The following is a 19,009-nucleotide window of genomic DNA, read 5'->3' as shown; positions in this document are numbered from 1 at the left end:
CCGAGCCCGCGCTGGGCCTGCCAAGAACTACAGCCACAGCCTCAGGTCAGTCAGCCACAGCAGCCACAGCGGCCAGGTGCTGGTAGGGATTCGTCAGTAGGGAGGCTGATGTGTGTCGAAGACACTTTGCATTACCCCCGTGCGAAGCCGCGGCCTTGCTTTTTGATCCGCTCTCATTTTCTCGAATTGCGCTGCATGGAGACAGCTCCATAAGGTCACGTAGACATCTTCTTCTGTGCTACTTCCTCGCCATGGTTGCTGGAAAGCGCCCCGCCTGAAAGTGAAAGAAGCACCCTCCGCCCAACTCCCACCCCAGTGTCCACCACACTTGCCATGGCCGACACCGACCCCCCGCCAGAGCCCCTGGAGACGCCTCTGAACAGGAAGCTGCTGCAGCAGGAGCCTGCCGTACAAGAGGAAGAAAGAAATGGCGACACTGCCTCTGAGTCGACCTCTGAGCCCCCAGATCCGCTCCCTCCGCGGCCACCCCAGGTTACCCCCCAGGAGCTGTCGGATATGCCCACTCCCACTCCTACTCCATCGACGCCCACGCTGGCAGTCCCAAATGGCTCAGACAATGCGAGCAGCCCCCGAACCGCAGAGTTCTTTGAGCCGCGAATCCACTTGGAGAATCGTCCGCGCACAGATTCACAGTCCACCTCTGCAACTGCCCCTATCGCCCCTACCCGGCCCTCCACCCGGAGCTCCCTCGTTTTCGTCGTCACGGCGCTGGAGACCATTGCGGTGTCCAAAGATGCAAGGAAAATCAAGAAGCTCGGAGACTCCACCGCGCACGCGTTGGCAGCTATCAAGAAGGAAGGAGACCCCTCCCGCATCAACCCTGAGACCCTCTTTGAGCCCCTCCAACTCGCCTCCGAGGCCCACACCGTGACAGTCTCCATCACTGCCTTGGACTGCATCGGCAAGCTCATCAGCTATTCCTACTTTTCTGTCCCCTCCGAGCCCCACCCCGACAACACCGACGTCCCCCCCCTGATCGAGCGCGCTATAGACACAATTTGCGACTGTTTTCAGGGAGAGGCAACACATCCGGACGTCCAGCTGCAGATTGTAAAGTCGCTACTGGCGGCGATCCTGAATGACAAAATCGTGGTGCATGGCGCTGGCTTGCTAAAGGCGGTGCGGTTGACGTACAATATATTCTTGCTTTCCAAATCTAGTGCAAACCAGCAGGTGGCCCAGGGAGCGTTGACGCAGATGGTGGGGACTGTATTCGAGAGGGTTAAAACACGACTGGCAGTAAAAGAGTCCAGGATGAACTTGTCCCGTGTCTCCCTCAATGAAAAAGAGGAGTCCGCAGAGAGCATGCGGGAAGAGACCGACGGCAGTACGCGAGGCGTTGATGGCTCTGAGATTAACGGGGATGGAGAAGAGGAGGAGCGGTATGATCCAAACTCCGAAGAGCCGAGTGACAAGCCCGTGGAGAAGCACACCGGCCCAAAAATCACCCTACAGAGCTTCGAACAGAACATGAGCTTCAACGACGACCGGATACACGACAATGCCCCCACTCTGGTGACTCGAATAAAAGGAAAGCCCGGATCAAGACAAGTATCTGGGCAGGATGCATCCCCAAATCTTCATAGTGGAAGTGAGGGCTCGGATGAGGACGAAGAAGACGAGATCTTCGTCAAGGATGCGTACCTGGTTTTCAGGGCTATGTGCAGGCTCAGCACAAAAGGCCTCCCCGTGGACCAGGCTACCGATGTGCGATCGCAGGGAATGCGGTCAAAACTGCTCTCGTTGCATATAATCCATACCATACTCCACAACAACATAGCTGTCTTCATTTCGCCATATGCTACCATCAGAAGCAGTAGCAGCGACGAACCCACTACTTTCGTTCAGGCAATCAAGCAGTATCTATGTCTAAGCTTGAGCCGGAATGGGGCAAGCTCCGTCAACAAGGTGTTTGAGGTCAGCTGCGAGATCTTCTGGCAGTTGCTCAAATATCTGCGGGTAATGCTCAAGAAAGAAATTGAGGTTTTCCTCAAGGAGATTTACCTCGCTATCCTGGACAAGCGAGCTGCGGCGGGTTTCCAGAAACAGTACATCTTAACGGTATTCGGAAGGTTGGCCGCTGACCCCAGAGCATTAGTCGAGATCTACCTAAACTACGACTGTGATCGGACAGCGTTGGACAACATGTACCAGCGTATTGTCGAACATCTGTCGCGGATATCGAGCACCCCTGTCACCGTATCCCCAATGCAGCAGCAAGCATATCAGGACCACCACGCAAAGCAATCGAACCATTCGGACTGGCAGACCCGTGGAACACTACCTCCTTCACTCTCCACCGCATCGATGAATACACCCCACGACACCGAGCATGCTTATCCGCCAGAATACGCAATGAAGCAAGAATCACTAGAAGCCCTGGTCGAGATCTTGCGATCCCTGGTGAACTGGTCTCAGCAGGCTATGAGCGAGAGCATAAGAGTATCAAGATTCGAATCGAGAACCTCTCTTGATGATATGAGAGAGTCTTTTGATGCTCGAGGTATGACCGACTCCCCGAGTGTGGGTATAGATTCTGGGACAGTGACTCCCCTAGCCGAGGATGATTTTAGTCAACTAGAGAAGGCAAAGCAGAGAAAGACTGCCCTTACGAACGCGACACGCCAATTCAACTTCAAGCCCAAGCGCGGAGTAAAGGTGTTACTCAAAGATGGCTTCATCGCTTCGGAATCCCCAGAGGACATGGCACGATTCTTCCTCGATAATGAGCAAATAGACAAGAAAGCGCTTGGAGAATACCTTGGAGAGGGTGACCCACAAAACATCGCTATCATGCATGCCTTTGTAGATCTCATGGATTTTAACAAGACCCGCTTTGTAGACGCGTTACGACGCTTTCTCCAAAGCTTTCGCCTTCCTGGCGAAGCCCAGAAGATCGATCGCTTTATGCTGAAGTTCGCCGAGCGGTATATCACCGGCAACCCGAACGCGTTCGCAAACGCTGATACAGCGTATGTGTTGGCGTATTCAGTCATCATGCTAAACACGGATCAGCATAGCAAGAAGCTGAAGGGCGCACGCATGACACCGGAGGACTTTATTAAGAACAACCGTGGTATCAATGATAGCGCCGATCTGCCAGACGAGTATTTGCGCGCCATTTTTGACGAGATTTCCCACAATGAAATCGTCTTAAACACGGAACAGGAGGCTGCGGCCAACCTAGGCATTACTCCTCAACCTGCGGGAGGTCTGGCGGCCAACCTTGGACAAGCATTTGCTGGCCGAGACTTGCAGCGAGAAGCGTACATGCAAGCTTCTGAGGAGATGGCCAATAAGACTGAACAGCTTTACAAGTCCCTTCTGCGAGCACAAAGGCGGACGGCATCCAGGCTGCCAGTTTCGAAGTTTATCCCAGCTTCCTCCTCAAAACACGTCGGCCCCATGTTTGAAGTCACGTGGATGCCATTCCTCACCGCACTTTCGGGCCAAGCCCAGGACAACAACATCGAGATTGTGAAGTTGTGCATTGAAGGCATCAAGCTGGCTATACGAATATCCTGCTTGTTTGATCTCGAGAACCCGCGGCAGGCATTTGTCTCGTTCCTAGCGCGATTCACCAACCTCTACAATCTGAGCGAGATGAAAGCTAAGAATGTTGAAGCGTTGAAAGTTTTGATAGAGGTTGCCCATACCGAGGGCAATCTACTCAAGGAATCTTGGCGAGATGTTCTGACCTGCATCTCGCAGCTTGATCGCTTTCAATTAATTTCTACTGGTGTTGACGAACGGGCCGTCCCTGACGTGTTAAAAGCTCAAATGCAGCCAAAAGCATCCCCAACTCCTCGAAAATCCTTGAACGTCCCTCGTGGAGCGCGACGGCCACCGTCTCATGCCGGTAACGTAAATTATCAAGCGGATGTTGCCGAAGAGAGTCGATCGACAGACATGATTCGTGGTGTCGACAGGATCTTCACAAATACTGCGAATCTATCTGGGGAAGCTATTGTTGACTTTGTTAAGGCTCTAACACAAGTCAGCTGGCAAGAGATCCAGTCATCAGGTCAGAGCGACTTCCCGCGTACATATAGCCTCCAGAAATTGGTCGAAATAAGTGGATACAACATGACCCGTGTCCGCTTCGAATGGACCAACATCTGGCAGATTCTTGGCTCCCACTTCAATGAAGTTGGATGTCACCCCAACACTAATGTGGTCTACTTCGCTCTCAATTCCCTCCGACAATTATCGATGCGCTTCATGGAGATTGAAGAATTACCAGGTTTCAAATTCCAAAAAGACTTCCTCAAACCGTTCGAACACATCATGAGCAACACCAGTGTAGTGGCCGTGAAAGATATGGTGCTTCGCTGTTTGATTCAAATGATTCAAGCTCGCGGGGAGAATATTCGATCTGGCTGGAAGACCATGTTTGGTGTCTTCACCGTAGCTGCCAGAGAACCGTACGGTTAGTGGTCTTTGGATATAATACTTCGCACACATTGCTTACAATACGCAGAGGGGATCGTCAATCTAGCTTTCGAGAATGTCACTCATGTGTACAACACTCGGTTCGGTGTCGTCATCTCACAGGCCGCATTCGCGGACATGATAGTGTGCCTCACAGAATTCTCGAAGAATTTCAAATTTCAGAAGAAATCTCTTCAAGCTATCGAGTTGCTGAAGTCTTCCGTACCGAAGATGCTCCGAACACCTGAGTGCCCATTGTCTGCACGCGCCGGTTTCGTAAAAGAGTCGGATCATGGAGTTTTGATACCAAAACAGCCAAGTCGGCAAACCCAGGAAGAGCAGTTCTGGTTCCCAGTGCTTTTTGCTTTTCATGACGTTCTCATGACGGGCGAGGATTTGGAAGTTCGCTCGAGAGCGCTGAGCTATCTCTTTGAAACCCTGATTACCTATGGTCGAGACTTCCCTCAAGACTTTTGGGACATTCTCTGGCGGCAGCTGCTATACCCCATTTTCATGGTCCTTAAGTCTAAATCCGAAATGTCAAAAGTGCTCAACCATGAGGAACTCTCAGTCTGGTTATCGACCACGATGATCCAGGCTCTTCGCAACATGATCAAACTCTTCACTCACTTCTTCGAATCGCTTGAGTACATGTTGGATCGCTTTCTCGACCTTTTGGCACTTTGCATCTGCCAAGAGAACGATACACTTGCACGGATCGGTAGCAATTGCCTTCAGCAACTGATTCTTCAGAATGTACAAAAGTTCAAGCCGGAACACTGGAGTCAAATTGTGAAGGCATTTGTTGAGCTCTTCCAGCGCACGGAAGCCACGGCGCTCTTCTCCGCTGCCGCTACATCGTCTTATACCCCGACAAATGGCACCCGTGGAACCCCTGGTGGAAAGACTCCAACGGCGGAAACCCCTCCACCAGGAGACCTTCAACTATCGCAGACTCCTGTGGACGAACCAGAGGAAGACAATGCGCTTGGAATCAACGGTCTGTCGAGCCCGCGCCGTCCATCTCTCGTGACCTCCGAATCATCCAGTATGGCTACTGAACAGCGCATGCCGTCCCCGCTGCCAAAACGCCAAACACAGGAACTGGAAGACTACCGGCCAGAGAACCAAGATCTGCAACAGCCACCCGTAGTCGTAACCGCCGCTCGCCGTCGCTTCTTCAACCAAATTATCACCAAATGTGTCCTTCAGCTTCTGATGATCGAGACGGTTCAAGAGCTCTTCACGAACGACTCGGTCTATGAGAAGATCCCGTCAGGCGAGCTACTCCGGTTAATGGGCGTCCTCAAGAAATCCTACCATTTCGCCAAGCGCTTCAACGCCGACCGCGACCTCCGCACACGGCTATTCCGCGAAGGCTTCATGAAACAGCCGCCGAACCTACTCAAACAAGAGTCGGGCTCAGCATCAGTGTACGTAAGCATCCTCTTCCGCATGTACCATGATACGTCCACCGACCGCGCTGCCTCACGTGTCGAAACCGAAAAAGCGCTCGTCCCGCTCTGCGAAGACATCATTTTATCCTACATCGAACTCGATGAAGAAACGCAACAGCGCAACATCGTCACCTGGCGTCCGGTCGTTGTCACCGTCCTCGACGGCTACGTCGGGTTCCCCCCCGGCGAATTCGAGAAACACGTGGATATATTCGCGCCGCTTGTTGTGGGAATTCTGGGTACGGAGATGGCGCCCGATGTCCAGAGGGTTGTGCAAGCGCTTGTGATGCGGATTTTTGAGACCAAGTTGGGTACAGAGAGGGTGCAGCTTATGACGCCAGTTGTGGGGTCGCCTGTGTTGGCTAGGAGAGCGAGTCGAGGGCGTTAGATGAAGGATTGGGAATCTGTACTTCCTTGAACGTTGGCTGTTTAGTGATCTTGCTAAAAGGGTTTCAGCTATCGTAATTGGTGACGTGCGATATTGACGGCTCTTTGAAGCGAGCGAGCGAGTGATTTCGTCATTCGGCGCTGGCCTCTGTGGATTAAAATAGGGTGATATTTTGATCCACTTCTCGCGGTGTCTCATAAAGCGCATGGGGCGTAGCGTTCGTGTTTTGTATAGTAGTAGCTCAGTTCCGGATTCTTCTCATCATCAGAGAGGGAGGGGTGTTAAATTAGATTTTTTAGCGTTGTTGGGGTGGTGTTTGAGGAGAGAATATTTATTTTATATGGATAAAGTCATAGTGCACTTGATGCACTACCTTAACGACCTTGCTGTTTGTCCATGTATACTTAAGTCTTAAAGAGTTTGAATATGGCTAGGTGGGTGTGGTTGTATTCTGTACCCTTTACAAGACTCCCTGTCCGTCGGTCATGTCTCGACAATGCTTTGGAATATCCTGTTTGGGTTATAGGAGTGGCTGGAGGAGTATTAGAGTGTGTAGAATTGATAGCCGTATTTATGTTTCCCTGGGTTGCTCCTCGACATGTCCAACACAAGCCCAAATCTTGGGTAGGTAAGTAGGGGGAAGGGATATCTTCCTAGTAAAACTATCCCTAGATAATGGGTAGCGGAGTGCAAGAACGCCCGCAGTCATGGGCATACGCTAAAAGAATCCAAAGTCCCAGACAGATTGCAGACACCTTACGAGTTCCTATCCGCTAGCTAACGCGTCTTATAAGCTTGCCCTCTTCCTCCCCCTTCTTCTCGCTACCTGGAAGTCCATGTCTGCTTGGATCAGCCTCTGACCAATGACAACTCTTCCACGGCGGATTATGCGATGTAGAAAAGTGACGCCGCGCCGAAGGTACCACCTCCATATGCGGCCACGACATAGCTATTAGTAGTAGCGGAAGTTGCAGTATCGAGGTCCTGAGTCGCAGTCTAAGAAGAGGAACATGTTCTTCTCAGGTGGGCGGCGTATTAGCTCACTACGGCAATGTCAACAGCAAGTTGGAGTGCTGTAATAAACAGTTAGCCATTCTTATCGTGTTCCTGGACTTAAGGATTGTCGCGGAGGTGAAAGGATTTGTGGGTAGGTGCATTGCGCAGCTGATATCTGTATCTGAATGCGTTTGCTGTCTATGAAGCTGCTAGCTCCATATCACTGTTTAAAGTTTTAGTTCTATATACAAGGAATTCAATCTCCGTGTTATTGCTGGAAAGCTGTATGCTGTCTCAGCTGTACTTTATTAAAATACGAGGGACAGGCAATCACACCAGTGTACTTCTAAACCTATATCCGGTGCTAACTAAAATCCACGCGCACCCTCATCACGTGTTGGGCTAGGAGTAGAACTGTGGAAAAGTAGTGGATTCTGGGCTTACTACCTACTTTCTATCGTCTCTATAGCCGTATCCTCACTTTACCTCCCCCATATTCCCCTCAACCCATTCCCCAAACTGCGTCGCCTCTCTACCTAACAGCCACTCCAAAACATTCGGATTCCCAACCAACCCGCGATTGTCGTAAAACAAGATCATTCTCTGTGCAGCGTCCCTGCTCCTCTGATCAACTCCTTCCGTAGTCCCGTATACCCGCAAACAGAGGTTATCAACCGCCTCCTTAAACAGCGCAGTCTCAACCTCAATCTTCTTCCCTAGTTTATCTCCAATGATTGAGATAGCTTGCGCAAAAGACACCGTATCATGTGTCGAAACAAGCGGATACTGCGCGGAGAAATGCTTTTCGCGTTCTTCAAGCACCTTGTTCATTCCCTCTGCCAGATCCTTCAACGCGATCCAGGAGAATTGGATATCCGTGTCCCATCCACACCTAAATACCGGCCTCTCTTCCTTCATGAACACCGGAATTGGGAGGTTGTCCATAAAGGTGGTTGGTTGGAGGATTGTATATGGCAAACCAGACTCTATAACATATTCCTCAACATACCGTTTACAATCATGGTTCATCATCTTCCTTAACTGCGTATTTAGCACACTGCTTAAGATAAAATGTTTGAGATGGCCTTTTCCGGAATCGTATGCCGTGACTGCGGCGTCGATCATCATGTATCCGATTTCGGTCTCGTGTGGGTGGTAGGACGGGCCAATGTGGAGGACGACATTAGCATTTCTTATGAGGCTGGAAGTGGCGGTGGGTGAATAGAGATCTGTGTTGAGGACTTCGGCGTGAGGATATTGGGATTGGAGACGCGTTTTTGAAGTTGGAGAGTGTACAACGAGACGCATATTTTTCCAGTGGGGGAGGAGGGGGAGGAGGGCGGAGGCTTGTTTGCCGGATGCGCAGGTTATAAGGAGGAGGTCGGTGGAGGGATCGGCGGGCATTGTAGTGATGGAAAATTGAAGGACAAGGGATTGAAGATGAGGACTACAATTAATCCAGAGACGGAGGATAAGAGTGTAACGAAAAGCAAGCTAGGGAGGTTTTGGGAGCACGGAACAAATCCGGGCGGGGGAATCAAAACGAACCAAGAGTTCTTGAGATTAAGAATATCTCACTGGTAAGCTAAGGGAATGATTGAGATAGATCCAAACAATATTAAAAAAAAAGGAACATTGTCAGTCTATAATATATCTTGACGGACGCGCTAGAGGAGCATTGGTTGTCGGAGTTAGCGTTCGCCCGGTGTAAGGCGGCCAATCTCGAAGCTCGATGGTAAACCTTGAGTCTTCGTTGCTTAGAGTGAATGGAAATGGAAGATAAGGGGGAGATGGACATGCAAATCGCACCAAGGGAATCTAGTTAAGCATGTGGATGAGAAATACGTCCACGCTCAACGTTAAAGCTGAACTCACTTGAAGCGAGAGTGTCGCGGTAAAATTCCAACTCGTAGTGATCTTAAATGAACGTGGTCCTCTGAGTTTAATGCTAGATGTGACATGTTAGCTGGTGAGAGGTAGCTGTAGGGACGCGCTCGTCACGGCCCTATGGAAGACACCACATCTCCGGTGTACTGCATTTTAGTAGATGCGACTGAACAAAGCAGGCCTAGTCTACGACAGTGTTCACTTTTTACTTCATACTCTCCTGAATTTCGGCGACAGGCCTGGCATACTAAACCCTTCCGGTTAGTGCACCCTAGTTGACGTCAATATGCGGTATCGGCATACAGACATTATTTGGGTAGGTGCTCTAAGGGAGCAACTCAAGCTCATCTTGATAAAGATCAAGCTTGTCGACATTTCGGTTCTTCCGAATCTTCGGTTCTTCTTAACCGTCATTCCTCTTAATTTCTCTTAATCTTCATTTCTTCAATGTCTGGGGCGCGGTTCAATCGGTAAAGGCGCTTGACTTGCTGAACTTGGCGATATCGGAGTCTCTGACCTCGGACGAGTTCGTTGAAGCGTTGAGCATTAGCTGGACTTCAAGGAGAGAACCGGCCTCGTGACGCTTGCTTTTTTTGAGCTTCCTCCAATGACGCTTGCCAAAATTCGGAGGATTGGAGGAGAAGACAGAAGATAGAGGTGTGACCCTCGGCCCAGCGAGGCACATTGGTGTTTGTTCACCGTCCGTGCCCGAAAAGGCGGACTGTGGCTAGTGGGATGGATGGTGGAGATCCGGGGAAGGCTTCACGCACGCGGAGCTGCCAGTGTTGAAAACAACAATTCACCCCATCACGTCTCACTGTCAGCGCCATTGAAACGTCTTGGTATCTCCCACATCTTCCTGCGACAAATATAAAGCCTTCATAAAGGTACATGACCGGGCAAGCGGCTGCAGTAGACCAATTTGCAAGTCACGCATTACTCCTGGACATTTCCGACGGGGACCGAGGTTCAACAGGTCCCAGCAACAGCCCACCCGACATCCAGCCCGCATAGAATCAGCGTCACCTTCGCCGAGGGATCTGCTGAAACTCCTAAATACCCTGCCCGGCCCTAGACCTTTTTTTCTCGTCTTCTTCACAAACATCTTTGCAGATGTTCAGTGCAGTAGCACGAGTGCGAGCACCGGCCGCCTCCCTCCTTCGCACACGACTACTCCCCCAGCAGGCACACAAGGTATGTTGTAGAATACAGCCGAGAAATACCGAGGGTAGCCTTTAATTTTGGTCATTGCGCAGATTGCAGCCATGGCGCCCACCAACTTGAGACGGCAGCAGTCGTCGCTGCCCGCAGGTGTGTAGTCGTCTTTCACATGCCAGCACGTGAATGCGTGCAGACAGCTAATATATGTGCCAACTGAAGGCTACAAAGAAGACCACAGCAAAGGTGCCATGCTGCGATTCGAGGATTCGTTGCCCCGGCTGCCCGTGCCGACTCTCGAGGAAACCGCCAAGCGATATCTGAAATCCGTCCACCCGCTACTCTCCAAGACCGAGTTTGAAGCCACCACGAAAGCTGTCAATGAGTTTGTAGCACCTGGCGGCCCCGGAGAGGAGCTCCAGAGGCGCTTGGTTGCGCGCAGAGAGCAACCAGAGACGCGCAATTGGATATCGGAGTGGTGGAATGAGGCGGCGTACATGGGCTATCGTGACCCCGTGGTCCCCTATGTTAGCTACTTCTACTCGCATCGTGATGACAGAAAGCGGAGGAACCCCGCCAAGCGCGCTGCAGCCATGGCTACTGCGGTTCTGGAGTTTAAAAAAGCCGTCGATGGTGGTAGCTTGGAGCCTGAGTACATGAAGAAGCTTCCAATGGCCATGAACTCGTATGAATGGATGTTCAATTGCTGCCGTGTGCCAAAGAAGCCGGCCGATACCAGCGTCAAATATCCCTTCAAGGAGAACCCCCATATTGTAGTCGTAAGGAAGAACCAGTTCTGGAAGCTCCCACATGAGGTTGGGGGTAAACAACTCACCACTAGCGAGCTAGAACTGCAGTTCAAACGCATCTACGAGAACGCAGAGAAGAGCCCCGCTGTCGGCTTCCTCACGTCCCAGAACAGAGACGTTTGGGCAGAGGTGTATCCCCGTCTGAAAGCCGCCTCAGGCATGAACGCCGCATCGGTGGAAGCCATCGAATCCGCCTCGTTCCTCATCTGCTTAGACGACGCCTCCCCGATAACTCTCGAAGAGCGCGCACGCCAATACTGGCATGGCGACGGCTCCAATCGCTGGTACGACAAGCCCCTCCAATTCATCATCAACGACAACGGCACATCGGGCTTTATGGGCGAGCACTCACTGATGGACGGGACACCAACACACCGCCTCAACGACCACGCCAACATGCTCATCTTCTCGAACGCCCTCCCTTTTGATGACCCCACAATTCGCTCTAACCTCCCCAACCCAACCCCCCTTCGCTTCACCATCACCCCCGAACTCCAAAAAGACATCGATGCCGCCCAAGCACACTTCAACGGGCAAATCGGCGCGCACGAACTCCGCGTCCAGGCCTACCAAGGCTACGGCAAAGGCCTCATCAAGAAATTCAAATGCAGTCCCGACGCATACGTGCAAATGATCATCCAACTCGCGTACCACAAATTCTACGGTAAAAATCGACCAACCTACGAATCCGCCTCTACAAGGCGTTTCCAGGAAGGACGCACCGAAACGTGTCGCACGGTATCCGACGAAAGCGTAGCTTTCTGCGCGGCCATGGCGGACCACAGCATCCCGGCGGAGAAATGCCAGCAGTTGTTCCGCGACGCGTTGAACGCACATGTGAAGTACATCACCGACGCGTCCGACGGTCGTGGCGTAGATCGCCATCTATTCGGCCTGAAGAAATGTCTCAAAGACGGCGAGCCCGTGCCAGCGCTCTACCAAGACCCCGCATTCAGCTACAGTTCCACATGGTTTATCTCCAGCTCGCAGCTGAGTAGTGAGTATTTCAACGGATATGGTTGGAGTCAGGTGGTGGATGATGGGTGGGGCATTGCGTATATGATTAATGAGAATAGTATTCAGTTCAATGTTTGTAGTAAGGGGCTGGGCTCGGTAAGTTTTATATCTCCACGTCCACTCCTGATTCCCCGCTATCCATCACCTTCCCCGCATCTGGGGCTCTCCGATGAAGAGGGAATTATCTTTTCCTTTAGAAGGATGAGTGCTAATCCTTGCGCCCAGGATAAAATGAGTTTCTATCTCAACGAAGCCGCGGGCGATATCCGGGACCTGATGCTTCCGACCCTGGAAGCTCCGAAGGCGAAGTTATGAACGCTTGCCGCCCCACTTCCCCTTCCCCCCCAAATCCATTTCAATGCATCTTGTACATACGAGAAGCTCGGAGATCCTAAGGTACAGGGAAGCATCGACATGTACTCCCATAACATCCATGGGCTCTCCTTGTCGCGCTTCCTAGACCCCTTTTCCCCGTTTCCGATATTTTTTTGACTTGCTCTTTTGGAAGATGCACGTTTGATAGTTTTCATGGTTGATGCTTGTCGCCCTTGCTAGCTGGAGGTACAGGTGCAGGTGGAAGTGCGTTTTTAAGAGGCGATGGGATGCATGTGTGTGCTACTGATTAGTTCTTTATCAAAGCTGTCTAGTGTGTGTAGGTGTAGGTGTAGGTGTGTCAGTGGCAGTCTAAAAATCTTAGAGTAGAAACGTAGAGTAGAGTAGAATGTACCACAATCCACCCACCACACAACTAGAACCAGTCTAAAATCAGGGTCAGGCAGGACGCTGACGTTAACCCGACTACCACTCACTCCCTGATCCATCCACTTCTGTCCTACGGAACCTGGAGGAGGAGCCGCAAACTCGGCGCTATTCCAACCTTAACCCCACGCCAACCTTGGAAACCTCCATCTACCCGACACCCAACATCACGTGTATATATCTAACTTCCATCGATGCGGAGATGAAGGTGGAGGAAGCTTGCTGCTGGCTCCTGGCTGCTAGCTGCTAGCTGTGGGTGGGTGGTCTCATGATACACGTGCGTTTTTGTCAACCAATTTAAGAAGACGTAAACCTGATTGAGGGAAAACATGTCATTTAGTCGGGAGTTCGCGGTTGGTTAATTAGCTGCCAAGACAACTTCAGAGTGATCATTGGAGGACGAGTAGTCTGCTATTACCTACCCGTGAGTCCGTGGGAGAACAATGCAGTGTGGAATGCATGTGAGCATTCTCCTACCTCCACCCGTCACTCGAGAAAGCTAGCCACTAAACGAAAAGGATCTAGAGGGGAGAGAGGGAAGAGGGAGTATATTTTTTAAGGTACGGATACAGAACAGAAAATAGGGACCGAGGAATCTACCAGGTTGTCATGGGATGCATGCATGTAGGATTTGACTTCGGCCTTCCCTTCACGCAGAATCCAGATCAGATCAGAGAGAAAAACCCCCGGGTGTCCGGCGCCAGTCCAGTCCAGTTCCAGTTTCCAAGTGCCACAAGGGATTTTGACTAGACCTGTAATACAATGCATGCGTGCGTTGGAAAGCCAAATCACCACCCGACCACCGCAGATTGTCTACTAGATCTCCCTCCCCCTACCCCATCATTACTCACGTCGTGGCTAGTGTACACCCTCATATTTGTGGGATTGATGATTTACTGGCCCGGGTTCTGCTTGACGAACTCGACGCCCTTGGCGATGTTCTTGCTGAGGTCTGACAGACAGTCATCCAACAGCTTCTGCTCGTAATCGGTGATCTTGCCAACAGGGTGGATCTTCTCGACGCCGTTAGGGCCGAGCTCAACGTTGGATGCGAAGTACTCGCAGCCCTTATCTTTGTATAGCGGTGAATCGACAAAGGTGGGCTCAATGACGTTCTTCTGGCCTTGCGAGGCCTTGAGCAAGCTCTCGGCGAAGCGCGCACCAGCCATGGCCATGGAAAGCGTAGCGGATCCCGCACCAGCCTTGGCCTGCACCACCTCATCACCTCCAAACTGTACACGGCGGACGTACTCATCGAGCTGCTCGCCAGAGAGGTTGTAGCCGGATTGGGAGAGGAGGGGGACGATGGTGGCGCCGGAGTGGCCGCCCACGACCGTGATGTTCTCGTTAGCGGGGTCGGTGCCCTTGAGCTGCGAGATGAAGCGGGAGGCGCGGACGACGTCGAGGGTGGTCACGCCAAAGATGCGCTTCGGGTTGTAGACGCCCTTGGACTTGAAGACTTCGGCGGTGATGGGGACGGTAGAGTTGACCTAGATAGTTCAATTGAGCTGCTCGACCGAAACATAGTGTTCTCGGCTCACCGGGTTTGAGATGATCAGGATGTTGGCCTCGGGGGCGTGGTCGGCGGCGGCCTTGGCCAGATCTCGCACAATGGAGGCGTTGGTGTTGAACAGGTCTAAGCACATCAGTTGGTAAAGCCGCTGCGGATCCGCTCAATTGCTCAATTGTCGAAACTCACCATCACGACTCATTCCGGGCTTGCGAGGCACGCCCGCCGGAATCAGCACGATCTCGGTGCCCTTGAGTGACTCGGCGAGCCCAGAGGGGGTTGCATCATATCCCCGGACCTTGTGCGTATCAGCCGGTGTTCAGGACTGGCCATTGGTAATTGCACCATACCTCGCTCTTGGTGTTGATGTGGCCAACGTCGGCGGCGACGCCTAGAGGACTTCAATTAGCTTTGAAAAACATATATTTGAGGCTGGGAAGAGTCTACCGGGAGCTAGGCGGATATCGTAGAGCGCAAGCTGGCTGACGCGTGGGTTGAGCTTCAACAGCAGCGACAACGGCTGACCAATGCCACCAGCGGCACCCAACACCGTCACCTTGGACGCCTGTAGCATGCCTTGTTAACTTCTGCGCCTAGGAAACCTTGCCATTGCAAAATCCGACCCTCCAGCAAAAAGCAATGGACATGCGTCGGTCAACATACCTGGCGGGATGATACCGAGAAGGAGCGGCGCTGGGCCTGAGCAAATAGCTGCCTGGTAGAGAACATGGCTGTGCGGAATTGAAGAGAGTGGAGATGGAAGCTGGGCTGGACTGCGGGGGCTGAGGAGTGCCGTGTATGAGAGATATAATCAATGAGTGCGTGAATTGTGAGAGTTTTCCGACCTCACGGGAATGGTGGTCATGGGCCAAGCCGAGGGTCTTGGCTGCGACCATTCTCCGACCCCGGCACACTAGTCTTGTTTTGGCATGGGCGGGGAACTGCCATTTGGGATGGTGGGACTCTGGGATTTTGGGATTTTGGGCCTTTAGGATATTGAGTTGACGAGGATGTTACTAATATTTAATATCCATTTTCTCTTCCATTGCGATGGAGGAACTGTCCGGGAGAATTTGGGAACAGGTCCACGGGCCGATCAGTTGCAGACGGTGGTTCCCAGAGGAGGGAGTTGCTGCTCGTAGGATGAATGCAACACCATGAATGCATCGTCATTTTACTTCTTGAAGTGGATGGGTTGCAACAAGACCGCTATTAAAAGCTAGATGCACTTCGTATTCCAGCTACGGTGGAGCTTTCAATCTGCTCAGCCTCGTTGCCATCTTATGCAAGCGTTTGATCATCGAGCGAGCCCCAGCAGCTTCCTGAGTCACGCCTAACTTTTAAATATCAAACCTCGTTCGCACTGTTTTCGCCTTTTATTCATTTTGTATCGTTCCGTAGCTACCCCTCTCTATAATGCACCAATAATCTGAATTAGGACACAACTAGCTTTGTCTTGGCATTCTCCTTACGTGTACCCAGAGGTATTTTGGTTCAAATCTACCCCATGTATAATCCATAGTATGCCCTAACATGCTGTAGAATTATGCCTAGCTGCTTTTACGATTCAGATCCAGAGCCCAGCACACCCCCGAGTCCCACTGGCATTGCCGAGCTCCGCGAAGAATTTAGCAACCTCCTCGAGCTCGACAGATTCAAGCCACGGCGAGCTCCTAAATCCAATCCAATCATATCCGCAACAATGGCAGGCGCAAATCCTGGAGACCGAACAGTTCGCCCACGCTCATGGAAAGCATCCTTCCGATTCCTAGATCTACCAACCGAACTCCAAGACCTCATCCTCATGCTCGCCGTCTACGAACCCAAAGGCGTCATCTACTGTCGACGCAAAGCGCACTCCCAGGATTACTGGGGAAAGCCCAAGGAGGACTACATAGACATCTCTCTCTTCCTCGTCTCGCGCCGCATATACGCAGAAGCCCTCCGTGCCTTCTGTTGTCACAACCGCATCTCCATCACCTACAAAACCTCACTCACAAACACTCTCCGCTTGTTCCCCGACGCAGCGGGGAAACTTGTGCACCGGATCCGCCTGACGTACGATTCCGTGGGATATATGTATGGCTGGAACACGGAAACTGCGATGGGGGCATGGACGAAAATGATCAACGATGCGCGAGAGGCGAAGGAGCATTTTCCACTGCTAAAGGAGTGCATGGCATCGTGGTTTATGAACGACATTGGCTGGGAGGGTCAAGGCGTGCAGATCAATGACGGGTCAGTGCCGGTTGAAACTAAGATCCTGCAGTTTGTGGGGTGGATGCGGAGGAGTGCAGATATCATGCCATCCACCCCTCCGCCGCCGAGGTGGTTGACAGTCCAGTTCAGAACGCGTTTTGGCCCGCAGGTCCTAGCATCGCGTGCGTTGACGACTATGGAGTATTTGTTTGGGGAGGCATTGGAGAGGTATAAGAAGGAGGTGAAGGAGCCTGAGAATGTTGGAGAGCGGGAGCTGGAGGAGTCGGGCAGGAAGTGGTTGGAGGAGGAGTGGGCTGTTGAGGAGAAGAGTGGAGGGAAGAAGAAAGGGAAGGGGAAGGGGAGACCCGGACTAAGAAAGGAGCTAGATTAGTTGTTGGGATACCAGAGCAGGCGCGTGAATTCATATAGTATATTGGTGCTTACAGAGGCCTATAAACGGAGATCGTCGATCTATCAAATATTCTGCTTAAATTAAGTAGAGTATCAAGAGGATACAATTCAGTCCCGAAACTACATATGTCTCGCTTGTCCCAGGATGCACTCTTAAGTCTCAAAATCTCATTCACTGAACCTCATGATCAATTTCTATGGGTATCTACCTACACCCTCCTTTCTGGTGCATACTTTCGCTGCGTCTAACAGCTTGCACCTTCCCAGTGTAAACAGATGAGCCTCTCATCCTGAGAATGGCAGGGGGACTTCAATTTCGTGAGTCAAGAAAAGCCCTAAACGCCAACGCAATGCAACAAAAGACACAAAATTATCGAGCCGTCTATACAAAATCAAGATAAATGCGCTTCAAATGACTAGAAGAAAAGCGGAGAAGAGTACGCTCGTAAATGCTGGCTGAGAAAAAGGGAAGTTATTGTGATGGCCCTGAAAGGGCGCGCCAGCTTTTCGTAAGACTGAGTCGCATGGTTGGAAGTGGTAGATTGTGGGCGTAGAGTTGTAGGAGAGTGGTTAGAGCAAAGTGGTCGTAGTGGGGGTGGTTGCAACAAGGCTTGCAGCGAAGGTCGTAACGCCAACAACGGTATTTTCATTGCTCAAAGCTCCGTCCAATGTACATCCTCCATCCTTTCAAAGTCCATATATCGCTGCCTCTTCCTCCGCTCTCTGGCCTCAGAGCTAAAACAGCAGAATAATCTTGCGATCCCCCTTCGTTTCCGCGGTGGTTCTCGTAGAGATTGAGTATCTGAACGGTCACCTAGAGCAATCGAGCTCCGTGGACTGAGAGGAATAGTAGCGTTGACGAATATCATCGACTCTCGGCGTCGTTGTCTTGTGTCGATGAATATTGGCTGGGGGCCTTTCTCGGACAGAGCTTGATTGGTGGGAGAGGTTGCTCCGGAGTCGTATCGCGGGGATGAGGGCGAGGAGAGAGTTGTGTTGATTGGTGAGAGCATGCCTGGTGAGAGCATACCGTTTGGTCTTGGGGATTGCGGGAGACCAAAGGGAGACCGTGGAGAGTAAGAGGACATGGCTGATGGGGAAGTGAAGGCGTGCTTGGGAGGAACTAAACGTAAGATAGATTCAAATGGTCAAAATAAATAACTAGGTGAGGCGGCGACTTTTTGTATAAATAAGTTCAGCTTGAAATGTGAACGAAAGGGCAGGCGTAACCCGCGGTGCCCTCGAAGATATAGGGGAACTGGAGCCAGCTCCCCCGCCGCATATTATCATAATATGACAAGGGCTGAAGGGCTAGGTTGCAACAACATTAAGCCAGGATTATGCCCTGCAAACCCGTTCACCGCCCCGCTGTCATTTGTATTTAGGGAAGAGGCGTATGTGCCACTGTCTGGGGTTGGGTTGGTCACCAGCCCAGCACCATTACACGCCAATCATTCAAATGATAAATCTGACAAAAGGAACAGGCGATCGGTTCCTTGTTCAACCAAACACACGAGTGAGCAGACGCGAAGTTTCGAAACTGTGAGGTTTATGCGGCAAGGGCCTCCACATGTATCAAAGGGGGAAACGCCTTTTCGAATGGAGCGAGGGGCGCCCTGTGCGCGGAAACGACAATCCTCCGCGAAGCAGCAAGTTGCGCCTCACGGGCCTCGTTTCTGCGACCCTCGTTTCCCTGCACTCCTTGAAACGAGAGGCCCAGTTTCACGTTTGTGAGAAACCGCAGCCCTTCCTCTACACCACCACTGCAAAGGATTGTCGTCGGCCGTCTCCTCTTTACAGCTTCCAAATTCTGTGAGCAATGCGTGGATTCTGTCTCATCCGGAGTCTGAGTCAGGAAAGGGGGGATCAGGATGCATCGTGGATGCATCGTGGATGCAAACCCCACGCGAGCACCTCGTGATGAAAGGCACCAACTCACCGACTCCCAATGCAAACAGCGGCTGAG

At 51.6% G+C, this 19,009-nt stretch overlaps 6 protein-coding genes across 6 annotated transcripts; 3 read left to right on the top strand and 3 right to left on the bottom strand.

Annotated features, from left to right (window-relative positions):
• Nucleotides 1-131: 131 nt before the first annotated feature.
• BDR25DRAFT_258530 (uncharacterized protein) lies at nucleotides 132-6,630 on the top strand. The gene is made up of 2 exons (XM_033686538.1): nucleotides 132-4,450; nucleotides 4,502-6,630. Exons 1-2 carry the CDS (start codon nucleotides 334-336, stop codon nucleotides 6,295-6,297), a joined length of 5,913 nt encoding a protein of 1,970 aa, XP_033549815.1. The 5' UTR covers nucleotides 132-333; the 3' UTR covers nucleotides 6,298-6,630.
• A 1,099-nt stretch (nucleotides 6,631-7,729) lies between these two features.
• On the bottom strand, nucleotides 7,730-8,804 carry BDR25DRAFT_12970 (NAD(P)-binding protein). The gene has a single exon (XM_033683821.1). It carries the CDS (start codon nucleotides 8,695-8,697, stop codon nucleotides 7,771-7,773), a length of 927 nt encoding a protein of 308 aa, XP_033549814.1. The 5' UTR covers nucleotides 8,698-8,804; the 3' UTR covers nucleotides 7,730-7,770.
• Nucleotides 8,805-10,191: 1,387 nt separating this feature from the next.
• Nucleotides 10,192-12,894, top strand: BDR25DRAFT_302536 (acyltransferase ChoActase/COT/CPT). The gene is made up of 4 exons (XM_033689818.1): nucleotides 10,192-10,374; nucleotides 10,437-10,491; nucleotides 10,561-12,260; nucleotides 12,390-12,894. The coding sequence occupies exons 2-4, from the start codon at nucleotides 10,446-10,448 to the stop codon at nucleotides 12,477-12,479; spliced, it is 1,836 nt and encodes a 611-aa protein (XP_033549813.1). The 5' UTR covers nucleotides 10,192-10,374; nucleotides 10,437-10,445; the 3' UTR covers nucleotides 12,480-12,894.
• A 428-nt stretch (nucleotides 12,895-13,322) lies between these two features.
• Nucleotides 13,323-15,283, bottom strand: BDR25DRAFT_258520 (malate dehydrogenase). Its single transcript, XM_033686537.1, has 6 exons — nucleotides 15,097-15,283; nucleotides 14,881-14,998; nucleotides 14,784-14,824; nucleotides 14,623-14,731; nucleotides 14,465-14,559; nucleotides 13,323-14,413 (listed from the first exon to the last, which is right to left on the bottom strand). Exons 1-6 carry the CDS (start codon nucleotides 15,160-15,162, stop codon nucleotides 13,817-13,819), a joined length of 1,026 nt encoding a protein of 341 aa, XP_033549812.1. The 5' UTR covers nucleotides 15,163-15,283; the 3' UTR covers nucleotides 13,323-13,816.
• A 79-nt stretch (nucleotides 15,284-15,362) lies between these two features.
• Nucleotides 15,363-17,584, top strand: BDR25DRAFT_353278 (uncharacterized protein; the record flags this gene model as incomplete). Its single annotated transcript, XM_033695148.1, has 12 exons — nucleotides 15,363-15,389; nucleotides 15,426-15,545; nucleotides 15,576-15,619; nucleotides 15,675-15,705; nucleotides 15,743-15,825; nucleotides 15,872-15,954; nucleotides 16,005-16,961; nucleotides 17,012-17,047; nucleotides 17,156-17,269; nucleotides 17,320-17,361; nucleotides 17,406-17,488; nucleotides 17,537-17,584. The coding sequence occupies 12 exons, from the start codon at nucleotides 15,363-15,365 to the stop codon at nucleotides 17,582-17,584; spliced, it is 1,668 nt and encodes a 555-aa protein (XP_033549811.1).
• Nucleotides 17,585-17,696: 112 nt separating this feature from the next.
• BDR25DRAFT_341738 (uncharacterized protein) lies at nucleotides 17,697-18,234 on the bottom strand (the record flags this gene model as incomplete). Its single annotated transcript, XM_033693638.1, has 1 exon — nucleotides 17,697-18,234. The coding sequence occupies exon 1, from the start codon at nucleotides 18,129-18,131 to the stop codon at nucleotides 17,697-17,699; it is 435 nt and encodes a 144-aa protein (XP_033549810.1). The 5' UTR covers nucleotides 18,132-18,234.
• Nucleotides 18,235-19,009: the final 775 nt, after the last annotated feature.

Source organism: Lindgomyces ingoldianus (genome assembly GCF_010093535.1).
Source record: "Lindgomyces ingoldianus strain ATCC 200398 unplaced genomic scaffold BDR25scaffold_10, whole genome shotgun sequence".
Taxonomy (NCBI): domain Eukaryota; kingdom Fungi; phylum Ascomycota; class Dothideomycetes; order Pleosporales; family Lindgomycetaceae; genus Lindgomyces; species Lindgomyces ingoldianus.
Note: the sequence above shows the minus strand (reverse complement) of the source record. Positions and strands in the feature narration are given on the sequence as shown.